The sequence below is a fragment of the Hemitrygon akajei genome, chromosome 3 (assembly GCF_048418815.1).
Source record: "Hemitrygon akajei chromosome 3, sHemAka1.3, whole genome shotgun sequence".
Lineage (NCBI taxonomy): Eukaryota > Metazoa > Chordata > Chondrichthyes > Myliobatiformes > Dasyatidae > Hemitrygon > Hemitrygon akajei.
This window is the reverse complement of record NC_133126.1, coordinates 200,562,844-200,578,883: the sequence shown is the minus strand read 5'-3', so window position 1 is coordinate 200,578,883 and position 16,040 is coordinate 200,562,844. Positions and strand designations below refer to the sequence as shown.

The window sequence follows — 16,040 nt, the reverse complement described above, 5'->3', positions numbered from 1 at the left end:
AATCTGGGAGAGGGGGCAGACAGAGTGGAGGGACGTACCAGAGGAGGTGGTGAATCTGGGAGAGGGGGCAGACAGAGTGGAGGGACGTAACAGAGGAGGTGGTGAATCTGGGAGAGGGGGCAGACAGAGTGGAGGGACGTACCAGAGGAGGTGGTGAATCTGGGAGAGGGGGCAGACAGAGTGGAGGGACGTACCAGAGGAGGTGGTGAATCTGGGAGAGGGGGCAGACAGAGTGGAGGGACGTACCAGAGGTGTTGGTGAATCTGGGAGAGGGGGCAGACAGAGTAGAGGGACGTACCAGAGGAGGTGGTGAATCTGGGAGAGGGGGCAGACAGAGTGGAGGGACGTACCAGAGGAGGTGGTGAATCTGGGAGAGGGGGCAGAAAGAGTGGAGGGACGTACCAGAGGAGGTGGTGAATCTGGGAGAGGGGGCAGACAGAGTGGAGGGACGTACCAGAGGAGGTGGTAAATCTGGGAGAGGGGGCAGACAGAGTGGAGGGACGTACCAGAGGTGTTGGTGAATCCGGAAGAGGGGGCAGACAGAGTGGAGGGACGTACCAGAGGAGGTGGTGAATCTGGGAGAGGGGGCAGACAGAGTGGAGGGACGTACTAGAGGAGGTGGTGAATCTGGGAGAGGGGGCAGACAGAGTGGAGGGACGTACCAGAGGTGTTGGTGAATCTGGGAGAGGGGGCAGACAGAGTGGAGGGACGTACCAGAGGAGGTGGTGAATCTGGGAGAGGGGGCAGACAGAGTGGAGGGACGTACCAGAGGAGGTGGTGAATCTGGGAGAGGGGGCAGACAGAGTGGAGGGACGTACCAGAGGAGGTGGTGAATCTGGGAGAGGGGGCAGAGTGGAGGGACGTACCAGAGGAGGTGGTGAATCTGGGAGAGGGGGCAGACAGAGTGGAGGGACGTACCAGAGGAGGTGGTGAATCTGGGAGAGCGGGCAGACAGAGTGGAGGGACGTACCAGAGGAGGTGGTGAATCTGGGAGAGGGGGCAGACAGAGTGGAGGGACGTACCAGAGGAGGTGGTGAATCTGGGAGAGGGGGCAGACAGAGTGGAGGGTCGTACCAGAGGAGGTGGTGAATCTGGGAGAGGGGGCAGACAGAGTGGAGGGACGTATCAGAGGAGGTGGTGAATCTGGGAGAGGGGGCAGACAGAGTGGAGGGACGTACCAGAGGTGTTGGTGAATCTGGGAGAGGAGGCAGACAGAGTGGAGGGACGTACCAGAGGAGGTGGTGAATCTGGGAGAGGGGGCAGACAGAGTGGAGGGACGTACCAGAGGAGGTGGTGAATCTGGGAGAGGGGGCAGACAGAGTGGAGGGACGTACCAGAGGAGGTGGTGAATCTGGGAGAGGGGGCAGACAGAGTGGAGGGACGTACCAGAGGAGGTGGTTAATCTGGGAGAGGGGGCAGACAGAGTGGAGGGACGTACCAGAGGAGGTGGTGAATCTGGGAGAGGGGGCAGACAGAGTGGAGGGACGTACCAGAGGTGTTGGTGAATCTGGGAGAGGGGGCAGACAGAGTGGAGGGACGTACCAGAGGAGGTGGTGAATCTGGGAGAGGGGGCAGACAGAGTGGAGGGACGTACCAGAGGTGTTGGTGAATCTGGGAGACGGGGCAGACAGAGTGGAGGGACGTACCAGAGGAGGTGGTGAATCTGGGAGAGGGGGCAGACAGAGTGGAGGGACGTACCAGAGGTGTTGGTGAATCTGGGAGAGGGGGCAGACAGAGTGGAGGGACGTACCAGAGGAGGTGGTGAATCTGGGAGAGGGGGCAGACAGAGTGGAGGGACGTACCAGAGGAGGTGGTGAATCTGGGAGAGGGGGCAGACAGAGTGGAGGGACGTACCAGAGGAGGTGGTGAATCTGGGAGAGGGGGCAGACAGAGTGGAGGGACGTACCAGAGGAGGTGGTGAATCTGGGAGAGGGGGCAGACAGAGTGGAGGGACGTAACAGAGGAGGTGGTGAATCTGGGAGAGGGGGCAGACAGAGTGGAGGGACGTACCAGAGGAGGTGGTGAATCTGGGAGAGGGGGCAGACAGAGTGGAGGGACGTACCAGAGGAGGTGGTGAATCTGGGAGAGGGGGCAGACAGAGTGGAGGGACGTACCAGAGGTGTTGGTGAATCTGGGAGAGGGGGCAGACAGAGTAGAGGGACGTACCAGAGGAGGTGGTAAATCTGGGAGAGGGGGCAGACAGAGTGGAGGGACGTACCAGAGGTGTTGGTGAATCCGGAAGAGGGGGCAGACAGAGTGGAGGGACGTACCAGAGGAGGTGGTGAATCTGGGAGAGGGGGCAGACAGAGTGGAGGGACGTACTAGAGGAGGTGGTGAATCTGGGAGAGGGGGCAGACAGAGTGGAGGGACGTACCAGCGGTGTTGGTGAATCTGGGAGAGGGGGCAGACAGAGTGGAGGGACGTACCAGAGGTGTTGGTGAATCTGGGAGAGGGGGCAGACAGAGTGGAGGGACGTACCAGAGGAGGTGGTGAATCTGGGAGAGGGGGCAGACAGAGTGGAGGGACGTACCAGAGGAGGTGGTGAATCTGGGAGAGGGGGCAGACAGAGTGGAGGGACGTACCAGAGGAGGTGGTGAATCTGGGAGAGGGGGCAGAGTGGAGGGACGTACCAGAGGAGGTGGTGAATCTGGGAGAGGGGGCAGACAGAGTGGAGGGACGTACCAGAGGAGGTGGTGAATCTGGGAGAGCGGGCAGACAGAGTGGAGGGACGTACCAGAGGAGGTGGTGAATCTGGGAGAGGGGGCAGACAGAGTGGAGGGACGTACCAGAGGAGGTGGTGAATCTGGGAGAGGGGGCAGACAGAGTGGAGGGTCGTACCAGAGGAGGTGGTGAATCTGGGAGAGGGGGCAGACAGAGTGGAGGGACGTATCAGAGGAGGTGGTGAATCTGGGAGAGGGGGCAGACAGAGTGGAGGGACGTACCAGAGGTGTTGGTGAATCTGGGAGAGGAGGCAGACAGAGTGGAGGGACGTACCAGAGGAGGTGGTGAATCTGGGAGAGGGGGCAGACAGAGTGGAGGGACGTACCAGAGGAGGTGGTGAATCTGGGAGAGGGGGCAGACAGAGTGGAGGGACGTACCAGAGGATGTGGTGAATCTGGGAGAGGGGGCAGACAGAGTGGAGGGACGTACCAGAGGAGGTGGTTAATCTGGGAGAGGGGGCAGACAGAGTGGAGGGACGTACCAGAGGAGGTGGTGAATCTGGGAGAGGGGGCAGACAGAGTGGAGGGACGTACCAGAGGTGTTGGTGAATCTGGGAGAGGGGGCAGACAGAGTGGAGGGACGTACCAGAGGAGGTGGTGAATCTGGGAGAGGGGGCAGACAGAGTGGAGGGACGTACCAGAGGTGTTGGTGAATCTGGGAGACGGGGCAGACAGAGTGGAGGGACGTACCAGAGGAGGTGGTGAATCTGGGAGAGGGGGCAGACAGAGTGGAGGGACGTACCAGAGGTGTTGGTGAATCTGGGAGAGGGGGCAGACAGAGTGGAGGGACGTACCAGAGGAGGTGGTGAATCTGGGAGAGGGGGCAGACAGAGTGGAGGGACGTACCAGAGGAGGTGGTGAATCTGGGAGAGGGGGCAGAGTGGAAGGACGTACCAGAGGTGTTGGTGAATCTGGGAGAGGGGGCAGACAGAGTGGAGGGACGTACCAGAGGAGGTGGTGAATCTGGGAGAGGGGGCAGACAGAGTGGAGGGACGTACCAGAGGAGGTGGTGAATCTGGGAGAGGGGGCAGACAGAGTGGAGGGACGTACCAGAGGTGTTGGTGAATCTGGGAGAGGGGCAGACAGAGTGGAGGGACGTACCAGAGGAGGTGGTGAATCTGGGAGAGGGGGCAGACAGAGTGGAGGGACGTACCAGAGGTGTTGGTGAATCTGGGAGAGGGGGCAGACAGAGTGGAGGGACGTACCAGAGGAGGTGGTGAATCTGGGAGAGGGGGCAGACAGAGTGGAGGGACGTACCAGAGGTGTTGGTGAATCTGGGAGAGGGGCAGACAGAGTGGAGGGACGTACCAGAGGAGGTGGTGAATCTGGGAGAGGGGGCAGACAGAGTGGAGGGACGTACCAGAGGTGTTGGTGAATCTGGGAGAGGGGGCAGACAGAGTGGAGGGACGTACCAGAGGAGGTGGTGAATCTGGGAGAGGGGGCAGACAGAGTGGAGGGACGTACCAGAGGAGGTGGTGCGAGGAGGAGGGTGGAGTGATGTTAGGGAGGGTACGTCACATGCTCCGGGTTTAAGTCTTGCTGTGCTGACAGGAATGGCAAGCCACCCTGGCAGTGGGCTGGGCCTTGTATCGGTCAATGCCGGAGATAACACTCACCATTTGGACAGAATTCCCTCATCCACAGTGGCAAAGGATGTGAATCGTTGGTCCTTCAGGAAAATGGCAGCGTGCTTACGCATGAACTGCTCGATCTCCTGACCCCACCACCGAGCGTGACGGTAACTGTTGCATTTGATGATCAGGGTTCTGTAGTAAAGATGGAAAGCATGCCTCGTCAGAACCACCACTCAGACAGGGTGACCCACCCGCTCAAAGACCCCTCCCACAGGGTGACCCCTCCCACAGGGTGACCCACCCGCACAAAGACCCTCCCACAGGGTGACCCACCCGCACAAAGACCCCTCCTACAGGGTGACCCACCCACACAAAGACCCCTCCTACAGGGTGACCCCTCCCACAGGGTGACCCACCCGCTCAAAGACCCCTCCCACAGGGTGACCCACCCGCTCAAAGACCCCTCCCACAGGGTGACCCCTCCCACAGTGTGACCCACCCGCTCAAAGACCCTCCCACAGGGTGACCCACCCGCACAAAGACCCCTCCTACAGGGTGACCCACCCGCTCAAAGACCCTCCCACAGGGTGACCCACCCGCACAAAGACCCCTCCTACAGGGTGACCCACCCGCTCAAAGACCCTCCCACAGGGTGACCCACCCGCACAAAGACCCCTCCCACAGGGTGACCCCTCCCACAGGGTGACCCACCCACACAAAGACTCCTCCCACAGGGTGACCCACCCGCACAAAGACCCCTCCCACAGGGTGACCCCTCCCACAGTGTGACCCACCCACACAAAGACCCTCCCACAGGGTGACCCCTCCCACAGGGTGACCCACCTGCTCAAAGACCCCTCCCACAGGGTGACCCACCTGCACAAAGACCCCTCCCACAGGGTGACCCACCCGCTCAAAGACTCCTCCCACAGGGTGACCCACCCGCTCAAAGACCCTCCCACAGGGTGACCCACCCGCACAAAGACCCCTCCCACAGGGTGACCCCTCCCACAGTGTGACCCACCCACACAAAGACCCTCCCACAGGGTGACCCCTCCCACAGGGTGACCCACCTGCTCAAAGACCCCTCCCACAGGGTGACCCACCTGCACAAAGACCCCTCCCACAGGGTGACCCCTCCCACAGGGTGACCCACCCGCACAAAGACCCCTCCCACAGGGTGACCCACCCGCTCAAAGACCCTCCCACAGGGTGACCCACCCGCACAAAGACCCCTCCTACAGGGTGACCCACCCGCTCAAAGACCCTCCCACAGGGTGACCCACCCGCACAAAGACCCCTCCTACAGGGTGACCCACCCGCTCAAAGACCCTCCCACAGGGTGACCCACCCGCACAAAGACCCCTCCTACAGGGTGACCCACCCGCTCAAAGACCCTCCCACAGGGTGACCCACCCGCACAAAGACCCCTCCCACAGGGTGACCCCTCCCACAGTGTGACCCACCCACACAAAGACCCCTCCCAGTGTGACCCCTCCCACAGGATAACCCACCCACACAAAGACCCCTCCCACAGGGTGACCCACCCACACAAAGACCCCTCCCACAGGGTGACCCACCCGCACAAAGACCCCTCCCACAGGATAACCCACCCGCACAAAGACCCCCCCACAGTGTGACACACCCGCTCAAAGACCCCTCCCACAGGGTGACCCACCCACACAAAGACCCCTCCCACAGTGTGACCCTCCCGCTCAAAGACTCCTCCCACAGGGTGACCCACCCACACAAAGACCCCTCCCACAGTGTGACACACCCACACTGGGGTCTCCCTCGGCCCCACTCCTCCAGCAGTGGGGGAGGGGGGTTCGTTGAATATCACTGATGATGATTGCACCTTGAAACTCAACATTAACTATTAACTTTTCATAGATTACCTCAGCAATGGTGTCATTATTGTCTCATCATTACTACCTGTTTACCAATGATTCCCTGGTAACCTATCTTCAGAATTAAATAGTCCACGGATTTTAACATTTCCAGGCTCAGTTACAATAGAGATGGCTCTTCCGGTAAATATATTGCTGCTACTTCACCATCTGTCTAATTCCTTTACAAGTAAATAACAGAGTTTAAATATTGTCTTAATTCTCCCTAATCTGTCTCATATGGTAAACATGTACACAGGCCAGCCCTATCTCAGTAATGACCACCACTTCTTCATAACTCAACAGGAGCTTGCCGGGCAGTCTGCGATGTTAAACTGCACGGGACTCACTGCCGTTGTCAAGCAACAAGTCTACGAGGAGAGCTCATCGAGTCAGAGTCACGCAGAACAGAAGCAAGCTGACTAACACAAACAAAATGCTGGAGAAACTCAACAGGCCAGGCTATGTCTATGGAGAGGAATAGACAATGGACGTTTCAGGCCGAGACCTTCATCAGAACTGGAAAGGAACGGGGAAGAAGCCAGAATCAGGTGTAGAGGAGGACATGCTGGAAGGTGGTAGGTGAGACGTTGAGTGCAGGAGGGGAATGAACTGAGAATCTGGGAGGTGAAAGGTGAAAAGGGTTCAGGGCAGAAGGAGCAATCTGATAGGAGAGTAGGCCATGGGGAAAAGGAAGGAGGAGAGGCCCCAGTTAGGTAGGTGAGAAGAGAAGAGGTAAAACCAAAGACTATAAGATACAAGAGCAGAATTAGGCCATTTGGCCCATTGAGTCTGTTCTTTTTCATCATGGCTGACTCATATCCTTCTCAGCCCCAATTCCGTGCCTTATCTCTGTAATTCTTCATACTTTGACTAATCACACACCTATGAAGCTCTGCTTTAACTACACCCAATGACTTGGCCCACACAGCCACCTGTGGCAACAAATTCCCTCATCTCCATTCCAAAAGGACGTTCATCAATTCTGAGATTGTGACAAGAGGGGAGCCAGAGTAGGAAATGGAAAAAGGAGGAAAGGGACGGATGAAAGATTACTGGGTTGGATAATTCATGCTCATGCCATCAGGTTGGAGGCTGCTTTGACAGAGTACGGGATGTTGCCCCTCCAGCCTGAGAGTGGCAGTCACGATGAGGCTGTGCGCCACAGACACTGCCTGGCCTGCTGAGTTCCTCCAGCATTTTGTGTGTGTTGCTCTGGATCTTCCGTATCTGCAGAATCTCCTGTTTCAGAAATAGGCCGTCCAGCCCAAATCCTACTTGCCAGTCAAGATGTTCATCTGAGCAAATCCCATTTATCCGGTTTTGGCCCACATCATTCTATTTGGAATTGGAATTAGTTTATTGTTGTCACATGTCCTGAGATACAGTGAAAAGCTTGCACTATACTGTACACTGTTCATACAGGTCAGAGCATTACACAGTGCACTGAGGTAGAACAGGGGAAAACAATAACAGAAGGCAGAATAAAGTTTAACAGCTACAGAGAAAGTGCAGGTAGACAGTAAGGTGCACGATCACAATGAAATAGATTGAGGTCAAAGGTCCATCTCACTGTACAAGGTACGGAGAAATGATAGGGTAAATGCAAGCAGGCTTTTTCCACTGAGGTTGGGTGAGACTAGAACTAGAGGTCATGGGTTAATGGTGAAAGGTGAAATTGTTAAAGGCAGCATGACAGGGTGGTGGGACAAGTGGTGCACGCGAGCTCGATTTCAATGTTGAAGAGACATTTGGATAGGTACATGGATGGGAGGGTTATGGAGGACTACGGTCCAGGTGCAGGTTGATGGGACTTGACAGATTAATAGCTTGGCATGGATTAGATGGGCCGAAGGGCCTGTTTCTGTTTTGTAATGTTCTAGCATGCTATGACTGTCGAAGAGTACCTTTTTGTATCTTTACCATCCATTTAGTTGGATGAAGTTTCAGTTTCTGAGCTGTATCGATATTGTTTGATTGTTATGCACCATATCATATTACATAACTAGGACTTGTGATCTGCACCAGTTGCTTGTAACCCAGGTTAATAAAACCCAAATACATCATGTTAGAAAGCTCCACCTGTGGAGCGATGAAAATGAGGTTTACCGAATTTAAACCAAAGAGAACTTGGAAAAAAAAAGCTGTGTGAGAACAAGGCATGGCTGACGAGGCATGGACAAGGGTCTGAAATGCAGCAAGCTATTAGAAACTAATCAAAGATAATCACTATTAAAAGTAGAATTAGTAGTTAGTTTCTCCAACCTACTTATCGGAAACCATCAGGGTGAAACCCTTGGAGGAGAGACGACTTCGAAAAATAGATTTTTTTGAAGCTACAGCTATAATGAACATCAACTACAGTAAGACACAAAGTACACTGCAGGTGCTGTGGTCAAATCAAGACGTACAAACAAGCTGGATGAACTCAGCAGGTCGGGCAGCATCCGTTGAAAGAAGCAGTCAACGTTTCGGGCCGAGACCCTTCTTCAGGACTGACGAAGCGTCTCGACCTGAAACGTTGACTGCTTCTTTCAACGGTTGCTGCCTGACCTGCTAACTACAGTAGGACGATGTTGGCAGAAAGTGGTGTCCAAGATCTCTCCTGTTAACCGAGAATTAGTTCTGTTAAAACATATCCAGGGGCTCGGTCAGGTTGCTGTTTTGTTTCACCCCGAGGATTTCCAATAACTAGGGTGGTGAAACTAACTAATTCCACTTTTAATAGTTTTTTATCTTTAGTTAGTTTCTAATAGCTTGCTGTGTTTTGTGAATCGACCTTTCATGGATGACCCACTAGTTCACCCAATCAGCCTAGAAACAAGGTGGTGAGTCACCCGACATCGAAGAGCCAGCGCAAGAACAAAACGTTTCAAGGCGTAGAGGGCTTAATACAGTTGGATGTATAATTTTATTTCTCACTTGAAGGATCCGAATTTGATTTTCTGGAAGAATTGATTATTATTGCAAAGACTTTGAAAAGGGACTGAATGAGATTTACTTCGTTTAAAAGTTGTGATTTGAATTTGTAGACCTAATGACCTGAACTGAAATTGAAGTTAACCATAATAGGTAAAAATAGGAATTCAATTAGTTCTCTAACTAACTAGGGATAAATAGAAAGGCAAATGTTAATCTGTAAACCTTTAAATAGGGAATAGCAGTAGATCTAATTAGTTAGAGAAATTAGAGTGATAAAGGTTATTCTAATGAATCTCATTGATCCAAACTCAAAAGGAATTTGGATTTCATTGATGTCTGAGATTTGGAACCTAAAACAGAAACTTGGAATTTTGAATTGTTCTTACTCATGCAAATATTTTGTATATATTGCTATTTTCTATAAACAAAACCTACCTCCTGAAATGTGTGTTTTCTATTCACTGTCTCCTTCTGATACCTAGAGCTTCTGATGGCACCTAGTGTAGTACTATGTAATGTGATTTTCTCATAAAGAATGCAGCGAGCAGCTCACACGAGATAAGACGAGCGCTACACGGGTGTTATACGCTCATAGGACCATCCACCACCTGCACCCATGGCTTCACATGACCCTGATCCAGGAGGGCTAAGCAGATGCCACATCTTTCCCAAGGGTGACCTACATCCTAGCAGAGGGAAGGAGTGCCTTATCCCTCGTGTGGTAGGGACCCATCTCCACCCTGACATCCCATTTACCATGTCTTTTAAGTGCCAAGGTATGATTTCACCCGGCTTCCTAACCAACATACGCCTGTCAGCTAGCACCAGTCACTGGGGGAGCTCACGTGTTCCTCCAGACTGCAGGAATATTTAGCATCTAGTTAGAGAGAGTACGGAATGTTTTCTCTTTAATCTAGAGATACAGTATGGTGACAGTCTGCTCTGGCCCAACCAGCCCGTGCCGTGTGAAAAATTAACCTACTAACCTGTACATCTTTAGACTGTGGGAGGAAACCCACACGGTCAGAGGCAGCGGCAGGAATTGAACACGGGCCTCTGGCACTGCGAGGCAATGGGCTCACCACTACACTACGGTGCTATCCTACCCGTGCCTCAGTTAGTGCGACGGTAATACAGCCAGGGGCATCCGAGTTCCGAGTTCAATTCCTTGCAGACATCTTCTGCAAGGAGCCTATCCATCCTCCCCGTGGTGCTACGGTTTACTCTCACGGTCCCATGATGTACTGGTTACTCGGTTAATTGGTCATCGTAACTTGCCCTGTAATCAGGCTGGGCTTAAACTGGGGGTTGCTGGGCAGTGCATCCTGCAGTTGGTGAGTCCCTAGGTCGTGCATTAACAGTGTCAGCCTGGAGTGGGCACCTCAGGTCACCAAGGTCACAAAGGAAGCAAACTGCATACCAGAGGAACGGCTGGCAGCTGAGGAAGTAATATTGAACTTGCAGGGGACTTCGTTTTGACCACACTTGCAGCATTAAGCTGAGTCTCTAAGAACAGGATGTGGAAGTACTGAGAAACATGCAGAGAAACAGAAGACCTTGAGCAGGAAAGCTTCCTTGTTAGAACAGACCAGGTCTCCCTCCTCCTGAGGACACAGATTTGGATAGGTACACGAATGGGAGAGGCATGGAGGGCCAGGCTCTGGGTGCAGCTCGATGGGGACCTGGTAGATGAAGAGTTCAGCATGGATTAAATGGGCTGAAGGGCCTGTACTGTGTTGTGGTGCTCTGACTATGACTAATCTACAAGGCTGAGAGGTGATCTAGTGGAGATTGCGAAGGGTTCTACAACATGGTAATGTTCTATGTTCCATGTGGAAACCATGAGGTGCGTCAGTCTTTTAACTAACCCTTCCCTCCCACATAATCCTCCATTTTTATCATCAATGTGCCTATCTAAAAATCTCTTAAATGCCCCTAAAGTGCCTACCTCTACGACCACCCTGTTCCACACACCCACCGCTCTCTGTGTAAAAAACTTATCTCTGATTTTCCCCAAAACTTTCCTCCAAACATCTTAAAATTATGCCCCATTATATTACCCATTTCCGCCCTAGGAAAAGGTCACCAGCAGTCCACTTATACAATGCCTCTTCTCCTCTTATACGCTTCTATGAAGTCACCTCTCATCCTCATACACTCCCTGGAGAAAAGCCCCAGCTCGCTCACCCTATCTTCATAAGACACACTGTCTCATACAGCCAGCATCCTGGTAAATCTCCTTGCACCCTCTCTAAAGATTCCCCATGAAGGCTTTGATGGAGTGGATGAAGTGAGAACGTTTCTACCAGTGGGGAAGGACAGAACCAAAGGTGATCAGAGCCAGTGCGGAAAATCCCTCCGCCCAGAGAGTAGTGAGAGCACGGACTTCATTCCCACGGTTGAGGTGAATAGTGACAAAGCATTAGTCAAGTCGTCACTTTTTATTGTCATTTCGAGCATAACTGCTGGTACAGTACACAGTAAAAACGAGACAATGTTTTTCAGGACCATGGTGCTACATAAACAATACAAAAACTACACTGAACTACGTAAACCAACACAAAAACTACACTGGACTACAGACCTAACCAGGTCTGCATAAAGTGCACAAAACAGTTCAGGCATTACAATAAATAATAAACAAGACAATAGGACAGTAAGATGTCAGTCCAGGCTCTGGGTATTGAGGAGTCTGATAGCTTGGGGGAAGAAACTGTTACATAGTCTGGTCGTGACAGCCCGAATGCTTCGGAGCCTTTTCCCAGATGGCAGGAGGGAGAGGAGTTTGTATGAGGGGTGCGTGGGGTCCTTCATAATGCTGTTTGCTTTGCGGATGCAGCATGTAATGTAAATGTCCATGATGGCGGGAAGAGAGACCCCGATGATCTTCTCAGCTGACCTCACTATCTGCTGCAGGGTCTTGCGATCCGAGATGGTGCAATTTCCGAACCAGGCAGTGATGCAGCTGCTCAGGATGCTCTCAATACAACCCCTGTAGAATGTGATGAGGATGGGGGGTGGGAGAAGGACTTTCCTCAGCCTTCACAGAAAGTAGAGACGCTGCTGGGCTTTCTTTGCTATGGAGCTGGTGTTGAGGGACCAGGTGAGATTCTCCGTCACGTGAACGCCAAGAAATTTGGTGCTCTTAACGATCTCTACCGAGGAGCCGTCGATGTTCAGCGGGGAGTGGTCGCGCCATGCCCTCCTGAAGTCAACAACCATCTCTTTTGTTTTGTTCACATTAAGAGACAGGTTGTTGGCTCTGCACCAGTCTGTTAGCCACTGCACCTCCTCTCTGTAAGCTGACTCGTCGTTCTTGCTGATGAGACCCAACACGGTCGTGTCATCGGCGAACTTGATGATATGGTTCGAGCTGTGTGTTGCTGCACAGTCGTGGGTCAGCAGAGTGAACAGCAGTGGACTGAGCACACAGCCCTGGGGAGCCCCCGTGCTCAGTGTGATGGTGTTGGAGATCCCGATCCGGACTGACTGAGGTCTCCCAGTCAGGAAGTCTAGTAGCCAGTTGCAGAGGAAGGTGTTCAGACCCAGTAGGCTCAGCTTTCCAATCAGTTGCTGAGGAATGATTGTGTTGAGTGTTGAACTGAAATCTATGAACAGCATTTGAATGTATGTGTCTTTTTTGTCCAGGTGGATTAGGGCCAGGTGGAGGGTGGTGGCAATGGCGTCATCTGTTGAACAGTTGGGACAGTACGCGAACTGCAGGGGGTCCAGTGAGGGGGGCAGCAGGGTCTTGATATGCCTCGTGACAAGCCTCTCGAAATACTTCATGGTGATGGACGTGAGTGCAACGGGATGGTAGTCATTGAGGTAGGACACTAATCACAGGAAATTAATCCTGTCCCAACTGATTCATGTTAGTCTAACACATTAGATCCTCTGCCACATAACATCCAGAGAAGCACCATTAACCAGGAATACCTGGACATAATCATCTCAGGTCGTTCTGGGCCGAACACATCAATGCAATCACGAAGAAGGCAGACTGAGTGGTTATTCCTCGTTAGGAATTTGAGGAGAATTGGCACGTCACCAATGGCTCTGACAGATTTCTACAGATATATCGTGGAGATCATTCTAACATTCATCATCGTCTGGTTTGGAGGGGCCGCTGCACTGGATTTGAAATAGCTGTAGCAGGTTGTAGACTCCTCCAGCTCCATCAAGGCCACTTACAACAAAACTATGCTTCAGAAAGGCAGCGACTATCATTAAGCACCACATCACCCAGGACCTGCCTTCATTTCATTACGACCTTTGGGGAGGAAGTCCGGGAGCAAAGACATTCACTCAGTGCTTCCTGCTCTCCACCATTAGATTTCTGAAAGGTCCAGGAACCATGAACACTACCTCAATATTTTTTCACTTTTTAAAATATATATTCTTATAGCAATTTATAATATACAGTGAATTCTTAAAACCATAAGACATAGGAGCAGAATTAGGCCATTCAGCCCATCAAGTATGCACTGCCATTCCATCATGGCTGATCCCGGATCCCACTCAATCCCATACACCTGCCTTCTCGCCATACCCCTTGATGCCCTACCTGATCAGGAAATGATTAACGTCCACCTTAAATATACCCATGGACTTGACCTCCACCGCAGTCTGTAGCAGAGCATTCCACAGATTTACTTGCTCTCTGGGTAAAATATTCCTCCTTACCTCTGTTCCAAAGGGTTGCCCCCTCAACTCTGAGGCTGTGCCCTCTGGTTCTGGACACCCCCACATAGGATACATCCTCTCCACATTCACCTGATCTAGTCTTTTCAACATTTGGTAAGTTTCAATGAGATCCCAATGCATTCTTCTAAACTCCAATGATTACAGGCCCAAAGCTGCCAAATGCTTCTCATATGTTAATCCCTTCACGAGGATGATCCCAGAACTCTGGACTCTCTCCAATGACAACACATCCTTTCTGAGATATGGGGCCCAAAACTGTTGACAATACTCTAAGTGTGGCCTGACTAGTGTTTTATAAAGGCTCAGCATTATCTCCTGACCCCTGAGGAACACCACTAGTCATTGGCAGCCAAACAGAAAAAAGCTCCTTTTATTCCCACTCACAGCCCTCTGCCTGTTAGCCCTTCCTCTATGGAACTTCTGACAATCAAAGTAAATGGCAGCCACTGCCTCTCCTACGTCCATCCTGCTTGTTACTTCCTCGAAGAATTCCAACAGGTTTGTCAGGGAAGATTTCCCTTTACAGAAACCATGTTGTCTTAGACTTAAACTTCTGTTTATACTATTGGGCGGCTAATATTTGCTGTCTTACTTTTTGGAACTTTTGTCATAACCAGTCTGATTATCCTAAATGGGTGGCAATGGAGTTGAACTCCACTAAGGATCTCTCTATTCCTGCACCTTGGATCTGCACTCCCTTGTCACTTGCCTAGACTAATTGTTAATCCTCTTATTAGACATACTCTGAGAATATGGGCCCAGTTTAGAAAATTTAATGCTCTTCATAGTTTCCCTCTTTCTAGTCCTATTTTGCATAATTATCTGTTCTTACCTTCCATGCAAGATTCAACATTTCATCATTGGTATAGAATAGGTATTAGGTATTTTGAAGATCTTTTCATTGATAATCGCTTTGCAACTTTCCAACAGCTTTCTGCAAAGTTCAATCTACCTAATGCTCACTTCTTTAGATACCTTCAAATTAGACATTTCATTACATTGTGGACCTGTTTCTTTCTATTAATCCATTGGGCAAAGGCTTAATATCTTTTATTCGTGATAAATTAGTGAACCTATGGCGCGCCCCCTTTGGTAAAATTAGAATGGCTTGAGAACATGATTTAAATATTTCTTTATCGGATGTGGTTTGGGACTCAATTCTCAAGTCAGTTAATTCAACCTCTCTTTGTGCTCGCCACTGTCTTTTACAGTTTAAGGTTGTACATAGGGCTCACATGTCCAAATCTAAATTGTCCCAATTTTACCTTGACATCAGTCCTGCCTGTGACAATTGTAAAGGTGGCGAGGCTTCTCTTATCCATATGTACTGGACCTGTCCTGGTCTAGAGAAATTTTGGAGAGAAGTTTTCTTAACCTTATCCCATATTTTGAATTGCCACTTAGAACCTAATCCTCTGATTGCTCTTTTTGGTACCTTGGGTGAGACAGATATACATTTGAGTCCGACTAAACGTCGAACATTATCTTTGCTTCTCTTCTGGCTAGACGCTTAATTCTTCTTAGGTGGAGAGATGTTGCCCCACCCACCCATGCACAATGGCTTATTATGCCCTGTTTAGACCTTGAAAAAATTCACTACTCACTTCTCAACTCGGACATAAAGTTTCACAAGGTGTGGGGACCTTTTCTTTTTTTTTACTTTCTTTGGTAGTAGGCATTACTATTCTTTGTTTTTATTTACATTTACAGTTTTGGGGGTTTGAATGCTCCAATTAATATTTTTTACATCTTGTAATGGTTGGCCTGGGGGTTTTTTCTGTGGGGGGGAGAGGATACTAACTTTATATGATTTTATTTTGGGTGCTCTTTCAATACTGTTTTGAACTATATAACTATGTTTATTTTGCACTGTAATAATCTTCATTTTGCTGTTGGGTTTTTACTGTAGCAATTGTAGAAAAGCATAAAAAATCAATTTTAAAAAACTTATTTTATCATTAGTCTCCAGCTACCCCAAAACTTCATCCTTAATAATAGACTCCACCACTTTCCCAGCCACTGAGGTTAGGCTATCTGGTCTATAATTTCCTTTCATTTGCCTTCCTCCCTTCTTAAAGAGTGGAGTGACATTTGCAATCTTCCAGGCCTCTTGGACCATGCCAGAATCAAGTGATTCTTGAAAGATCATGACCAATGTATCCTTCATCTCTTTTGCAACATCTCTCAGGACTCTGGGACGTCGTCCATCTGGCCCAGGTGACTTATCC

The 16,040-nt window shown here is 50.8% G+C and overlaps 1 protein-coding gene across 4 annotated transcripts in view; it reads right to left on the bottom strand.

Annotated features, from left to right (window-relative positions):
• The window catches only part of LOC140725789 (phospholipase D1-like), a 228,636-nt gene that overhangs the window by 98,624 nt on the left and 113,972 nt on the right, over window positions 1-16,040 (bottom strand). For all 4 annotated transcript variants that reach the window (XM_073041705.1, XM_073041706.1, XM_073041704.1 and 1 more), the window contains one exon: window positions 4,337-4,486. In XM_073041705.1, the coding sequence (XP_072897806.1) occupies window positions 4,337-4,486 (150 nt within the window). The remainder of the gene's footprint in view (window positions 1-4,336; window positions 4,487-16,040) is intronic.